Raw genomic sequence first — 8,101 nt, forward strand, 5'->3', positions numbered from 1 at the left:
TCATGGGGCGCTTTGACTGGGAAGGTTTTGTTAGGGGGCGCTTTGACTGGAAATTAATCATTAGTTTGTTTTAGACAATTATTAAAACAATAAAAATTAGATTCAGTGTACAAATCAAATAGAATCCATGAATGTTTCAAATAAAAGAACACGTGAGTGTAACATTTGTTACCAATATCTGGTAGTGCATAATAATCGTGGTGCCGAAATGTCGTGGTGTCGAAATGTCCAGAATCCGCTTTCAAACAAGACGACCATGACAGTGACGCTTTTTTACGGCAGACATTCACTGAAATTACAATGGCTTTTATTCTATCACTAGTCTACAGGTAATTTCTTTCTGTAATCAGTTTAAAGTACAGGTATTTTTTTTGTAAAAGTAAATAGGCCTATAACATATTTTTAGGAATATTCAATAGGTAAACTAAAATTAGGAATCTTGGAGTCAGAATTTCCTCTAACAGTCTAAAGAAAACAGTTCTTCGTTCAGCTATTGTTTTAATAAGTATGGAGGCATATTTCTGCCCCCCCCCCACCCCCCACCCCTACATGCAAGGTAAATTATGTTAACAAGCAAGAAAAGAGTAACAACATTCAGGATAGTTATGTCTACATGTTACATGCATAAAAATTACGTTGACATGCAAGTTATCAATCTTTTAAGAGAATCTAATTTCAATGTTGGTAAACATACATTATACTTACAAAGTGAAACGCCGGTATACGACATCATACAAGCAACGTGCAATGTTAACATGCGACTTATTCATATCTCAACATGCATGATAATTATGTTAACATGCTAGATAATTAAGTAGAAATGCAACTTATTTATGTAAGCATGCAACATAATTATGTAGACATGCGACTTATTTTTGTCAATTTAAACATGCAAGTTTAATTATGTTAACATGCAAGTTATTTATGTAAGATAATAAGTTGCAAGTCAACATAACATATGATTTTCACATGTTGACTTAATTAACTCGCATGTTATCATAATTATCTTGCATGTTGACATAAATAAGTCGCATGTCAATATACTCCTGTTGTATCTTGCTTGTATGATGCGGTAGTAAGTAAGTTTACCAATACTAAAATTAGATTCTCCAAAGAGATTGGTAACTTGCATGTCAACAAAATTATTTTCCATGCTGACATAAATAAGTCATATGTCTTATGACATGATAACATATTTTATCTTGCATGTGGGATGCAGAAAAATGCCACCATAAATAAGCTTTCAAGTTTCCCCCAAATTTATGTTTTATTAATTAAAATTTTGGTGTATGGTACTAATTTGTAACGAGTCGAGATAAGACGCTGTGAGGGTTCACTTGTTTAGTTACATTGTAATCTCCGAAATTGAAAATATTATAGACAATATGTTAATATGCAAAGCAAGTAATTAAAAACACAAACAAAAACAATAAAACACATGACATATACTAATGTAATATAATGTTCAGCATCATGTTTTAACGCTGACTAAAGGGCAATAACTCTTAATTTCACCTGAACAGTGAGCAAATCAGTGCTAACATCACATGTGATGCAAACACAACAAATCTGATGTCATTTCTCAGGGGTTGAAATATATGGTAGCCCGACGCCCGGGGCTAGTCATTTTAAGACTTGGGCCAGCTAATTTAAATGTTATGATAGTCCGTCGGACTAGCAGAACGGAAACAAAATTCTTGTCAGTTTAGTTTTGCTTTTCTGTGTGGACTGGTTTCTTTTGAATGAGAACTACATTGTAGTTTAATTTGTTTCTGTCACCACAGCATTTGAAACTTTAATTTAACTTATGTTTTTATTTAGAACAAATAAGAAAATATTCTAATGAAAAGTGGTTTCTGTAATAAATGATTCCTACATGATCTAGCTATAAACATCAAAATATAAATGCAAAGCCGAGGCCATATTGCCAGATATTAATTCCCAACTGCCAGAAATATATCCAGCAGTCACGTGCCATATGTCAAGTTTAAAAAAAGTGAAAGTGTGACATTCCAATCCAAGAGGAAAAAAGGATGATACCTGGTTACTAAATTTCATTTGAATTAACTAACTAGGTAATCATATCACCTCATTCGTGGTCACTACATGACTATGAAATATATGGAGATAACGAACAGTATTCAAGCTCAAAAGTCCATTAAACAATACAAAATAGGAGCAGAGCAAGCACGGACCTCTAAACATCAGAGGTGGGATCAGGTGCCATGGAGGAGTGAGCATCCCCTGCCCACCGGTCACACCCGCCGTGTGCTCCTTGTCATGATCGGGAAATAACAGAAAAATCCGTCAACAATTCAGTGTGTAAATAATGGCCTAACAATTAGTATGAAAAACGTCAGTCAGCATTTGACTCAATGATAAATTGTATTTGCTGACAAGGTCATTGTATCGACCATAGAACTTACAAAATGATGACTTTAAACGAGACAGCTGATATTCTTGTTTCATCAACTTGTTTGTCAGTAATTTACCTTGTTTTAGAAATTGTTCATACGTAGAGCATGCTCTTGCGTATCGAATCAACTGAGAGATATATACCCCGTATGCAGGTGATGAAGGTATATTGCTGCATAAGTAAGGGAAGTTGACGATTGAAAAGTTAAAGTCATCATGTTTATCATAAAGCTTGGTTGTTAGATTACCATTAATGTCTTTTTCATGAATTTACCTCACTAATGACATGATTCAGGCGTGTATGATCTATAAAAATGATCTTTTTTAGGCTTTTAGCTTACCTGAATGTAAGGTTCAAGTGAGCTTTTCTGATCAGAATTTGCTCTTTGTCTGTTCTCATCCATTGTAAACTTTTCACATTTTCATTTTCTTTTCCAAAGTGACTGGAGCAATATAAACTGAAAGTTGTCAAAGAGTATCCTTTGAAGGGAAATCAAGTATGTTCAAATGAAGGACTGCACCCTCTTCTGATGGGAGATAATTAAAAAATAATGAAAATTGGATGAGTTCATTTAATTTTTTTTTCTCAAGTACCACTGGGCCAGAAAAGATGAGATTTTTGTGAAAGCTTCATGACAATATTCATTTTTTTTTAAATCATGACTCCAAGGGGTAGGATGTGGCCACAATGGGTAATCTAAGTTTTGCATATGGTATTTAGGGAACATCTTTTTAAGTCTTCTAAAAAACAGCATAGTCATGATTAGTCATGTTTATATGGAGGCATACTCAGGTAATCATGGGGGGGGGGGGGGGAGTAGGAGTAGGACCACAAAATATTATCTTGATTTTACAAAGGAATATATAGAAATTTACTGCATGTACATATTGAAGGGCCTTCTCAGAAAATGTCAGATTTTTAACTGATAAAAACACCCTTTTAGAAAACCATCTCCATCTACAATGCATTTTAAAACTGGCGTATATCCATACATTCTCAAAATAAATGCAACAGCAAACTACACTGTACATTAATGTATTACAAAGACACAAACGATGCGTTACAGACATATTGAGAAATCAGATAAGTATGTCATTTCAAGAATAAATTAAATTTATAATGTCATTGCTTAATAGAAAATCCTGCATAGTTCAATATCATTGTTAGAATTATTTCAAGAAGGTGGCTCCTATTCACAGTTGATAAAATCAGATAATTGGCACTCATAGGGACAGGGGCTTTCAATAGGGAGAATACAGTATATTATACATGTATATTGAAGACATTTAAGTAAGGAGGAATGATCTTAAAAAGAACTGTCAAATGAAGATCAAGACTTAATTAACATAAGCAAAATGGTCTCTGTTTTGTTCTTGTTGTTTTTGTTATCATGAATTTGTTGTTTTTCTAAGTTCACTGCATATGATACATGTATATTAAATCAGATCTACATTTGAAGCTTCAGTTTCTATTGCAACATGTGTAATGTATGTAAATTATATGTTAAATATTTACAGATTGCAATCCTGAACACAGGGACCATCTACATCAAGGACAGCATTTGATCAGCATTCAGTGGTTATTGCACAAGAAACACCAATAATACATGTGTATAGTGGAAACACACTAAACTCAAAGAGGTATTGATACAGTTATAAAAAGCTATCAGAATGGCTGGTTCAGATTTTTTTGCTGCATGATTATCAGTTTAAAATATATTCTTGACACCGGTTCAAAGCATTCATTCCCATTCATAAACAGAAATCTGCTGTCTCTGTTTTACAGATTTTAGTCCTCTCTGTCAGTGAAGAAATCAGAATGGAAGATGTGACTGAGTTTTCATCAGAAATCCAAATTGCAAAGGCTGAAAATAGACAAGAAAGAAATAAGCCAGTTTTGAAGCAAACATCAACACCATTGCTCCGTAAATCAATTATAGTGAAAGATGTTAGCAGATGTTTCAACATTTACTGTATGACATCAGGTCAAGTCTGGGTGAGTGATAGGAGTCAACTTGTCTTGTCTGACACAACAGGCTCCTCTCTCTATAGACTGACCTATATTAGACCGTGTAGTAATGACGTATACACAGTGTCCATTGCAGGAGAACTTATTTATATAGACCGGTGTAACAACATTTACAAACTGTCTGTAGACAATAAAACGCGTTCATTACTCATTAAGAAAACTGACCCTTGGGATCCATTTTCAGTCTATTGCTGTCCCTCCACTGGAGATTTGCTGGTTGGACTGGAGAGGTATGACTTGGATGAAGGGTACATAGAAGACAAAGTAATGCGCTATAACAGCTTTGGACAGGAGATCCACGGCATTCAAAATAACAACAGAGGTCAAAAGTTATTCAGTGATCTAATTTCTATCAGAGAGAACCATAATGGAGATGTTATTTTGTGTAACTCCATAGATTCACGACACGGGTCAGTAGTGGTTACAGATCATGAGGGAAGACATCGCTTCTCCTACACAGGACCACCCTCAGGGTCTCCACTAAATCCCTGGGGAATCTGTACAGATGCACTGTCGCACATCCTTGTGTGTGAATGTAACACAGGCACTGTACAGATGATTGACAAAGACGGTCACTTTCTGTCAGTTTCACTGACAAAACAACATGGGATAAAGAAACCGTGGTGTTTGAGTTATGATGATAAAACTCAGTGTCTCTGGGTCGGATGTCAGGATAGCAATGTAGTGACTGTATATAAATATTTAACTACAGACTGAATGTTTCTGACTAGTAAAAATCATGATTTTAACTGTACTTAAATGTACATATGAAAGTATTTAACAGAATAACAATTTCCTAGACTTTGCATTTAAGCATTTTTAATTTTTTTTTTGTAATGGAACAGTGGCTTTTCATAGGATTTCAATTGTTTTTGATATCTATTAAATAAATATTGATCAGTATGATTATGCATAATCATTAGAAAATATTTTTTATCCCAATTTTTAAATGCAAATCTTTTATTTCCAATTTCCATGACAAGTTATATTAAACTATTTAGCAACAATACTAGAAATTAAACCTGAAACCGAAATCTTTTTTTTAAATTTTCAAAAATATTACTTTACCCTGTTCTCTCAAATGAACGCCTCATCTATCATCATACATGCATACTAGTTGTTACTTGTATCCTGTAACCTAATAGATTGTAAATATCGAGGGAATGAACTTGATGGATATTCCTTTATAATAGTGGTTTATCTTTATTGAAGTTTCTGAAGTGAATTGAAATCGTTAAACCCCGATATTACACGCAGTAACGAATCTCATCGTAAAAAAAATTTCCACTGCAAAATCCTGGATCCACCACCCATGCATTCAGCTTAATAAAGCATCACTGTTAAGGCACCTCGATATGATTATTGTATGAATTTATGTACGAGTCATGTATTGTCATTAGATGGATATTTGAACTTTATAGAAAAGAACAATTTACGCGATGTTGTATTACATGTAATTGATCTCCGACCTAATTGATCAAAGTTACTTATTTTAACATTCAAATAAGCTGGTTATTGAACATTGGAAGATACATGTAGTTAATTATTCTGTGATCTGTCATTGCTGAGTAAATTGAGCTTTTGTGATGTATAATTGGACGGTACTGATATACTAGCATTCCTTTTCAAATATTTTAAACATATCTTATTGATGTTTATGTTGCGGACCTTCCACACCAATGACAGAGACTTTCCCCTCCCCTGACTTAAACTTGATTTTCAGAAAGTCTATATATTACAAAACAGCATCTGATACATCTCTCTCTCTCTCTCTCTCTCTCTCTCTCTGTTTTGTACTGTGTAGGACCGATACTTTACCTCCATCAGAAAATATCCTTCCTTTGAATTAATTACAGAGAGATATGTATAAAAGTTATTAAAATCGCTATTTTAGTTCACACAGGCGCTGAAATTAATTTCATGTCATAAACAATTTATATGACAAGAAGGTATTGTTCTGTATGACTCTTTCCGTTATTTGCATAGGAGAAAAGCTCCGGGCTCTTTACAATGACAGATTCAGATATAAAATACGAGCACCTGTCTACTATTCCTTCATTTTTTTATCGTCTTAAGAAAAAAAATCAAAAGTATATTTTTCAGAAAGTAAAATATTGAAAAAGAACAAGCATTCTGAGAGTATTGCATTAGCAATACTAGTCCCCTACCGGCAAGACTAGTGTAATCTGGTTCCCATTAAAAATTGAAAATACCATAATTCCGTCAGAAATCATTGAAGCGAAACAAAATGCAAACTTGATCTAAATGTATTCAAGGTAAAGTCACATACCAAAAATCAGCTCAATATCTGCAAGCGTTTAGAAGAAAATCGCGGTAAACCCTTAAAAATTGAAAAGGTCGTAATTCCGTCAAAAATCAATGAAGCGGAACAAAATGCAAACTTGATCTGTAACTCATCAAGATACACTTACATACCAAAAACCAGCTCAATATCTGCAAGCGTTTAGGAAAAAAGTGCGGAAAACCAAGTGGGACAGACAGACAGACGGACGGATAGACTCAGAGGAAACCTATTGTCCACTCCGGTTTCACCGGTAGGGGACTAATAACGATCAATCTCATAAATGAAATATGGAGATAACAAACAATAATCAAGCTCAAAAGTCCATTCAAACAATACAAATCAGAAGGAGAGCAAACACACACCTCTGAAAACATCAAAGTTGGGATCAGGTGCTATGGAGGAGTGAGCATTGCCTGCTGACCAGTCACACCCGCTGTGTGCTCCTTGTCATGATCGGGAAATAACGTATTCATGTAAGAAAAACGAATCATGAACAGGGCAAAAATACGGACCCCTGGAAATACCAGAGGTGGGATCAGGTGCCCAGGAGGAATAAGCATTCCCTTCATGTGTATTCTTGATATTCAACGGTCGATTAAATTATCATATTTATGGTATAAATGTAAAATGTTTGTAACTCAAAAATATTTTATTACTAATATTTAGGACAGGTTCTTACAGCATTACAGGCATTTCTAAAATCGTGTTTGGAAATTGTGAATTAATTCTGATGCACAAGATTCCATTATTTCTATTTCTATACTCTGCAGGGCCTCTTTAGGCCGCAGTATTTTTTTCATTGACACACTCATGATTATCTATCATTCAGTACTAGAAAAAATTATTTTATACTGCAAAAGAAAAAAAATCATGATCCATGAAAAGTCTGATCTCTGAGAATGAAAGCAAAAACCCATTCTTATCTAAACTAATGTTTGAAGATAGAGTATCCACGCATCTAAACTTTACTGTGTTATAAATTAAGATATTTTAAAATTATTTGAGGTTCATTTCATTTCTTTAATATTAAATTACGTAATATTTTCCTAATAAAGTATGTAATAGAGTTTTCGAATGACTTAAGAGTTTGAAATAAGGTTTCAATTCTAATGACATCGGTTGTTGAGGGAAAGATCTTTTAATTTATATTAAAAACATGATTGAAAAAAAAAGTTTTACAATCATTTCCCTTTCCTAAGGACAAACGGAAAAAATACCATAACTAAATTTTATTCACCTCATGTTTTTCCAGGTGAAACGGTTTTTTGAAAAGCGTAATCATGCATGTAGTATTTTCCTTGATTTAAGAAAAAACATTTTAACTTTCTATTAGAATGAAAATAACAGGTTAA

General features: G+C 33.7%; 1 protein-coding gene across 1 annotated transcript; it reads left to right on the forward strand.

The window, feature by feature from the left end:
* Positions 1–269: 269 nt before the first annotated feature.
* Positions 270–5,271, forward strand: LOC133198667 (uncharacterized). The gene is made up of 3 exons (XM_061334704.1): positions 270–329; positions 3,934–4,056; positions 4,202–5,271. The coding sequence occupies exon 3, from the start codon at positions 4,235–4,237 to the stop codon at positions 5,159–5,161; it is 927 nt and encodes a 308-aa protein (XP_061190688.1). The 5' UTR covers positions 270–329; positions 3,934–4,056; positions 4,202–4,234; the 3' UTR covers positions 5,162–5,271.
* Positions 5,272–8,101: the final 2,830 nt, after the last annotated feature.

The sequence above is a fragment of the Saccostrea echinata genome, unplaced genomic scaffold (genome assembly GCF_033153115.1).
Source record: "Saccostrea echinata isolate AGI-Se365-2 ecotype Australia unplaced genomic scaffold, CSIRO_AGI_Sech_v1 ptg000033l, whole genome shotgun sequence".
NCBI lineage: Eukaryota > Metazoa > Mollusca > Bivalvia > Ostreida > Ostreidae > Saccostrea > Saccostrea echinata.

Excerpts from the sequence above, each read along its gene's own strand:
- LOC133198667 (XM_061334704.1), top strand. The coding sequence starts at position 4,235 with ATGGAAGATGTGACTGAGTTTTCATCAGAAATCCAAATTGCAAAGGCT.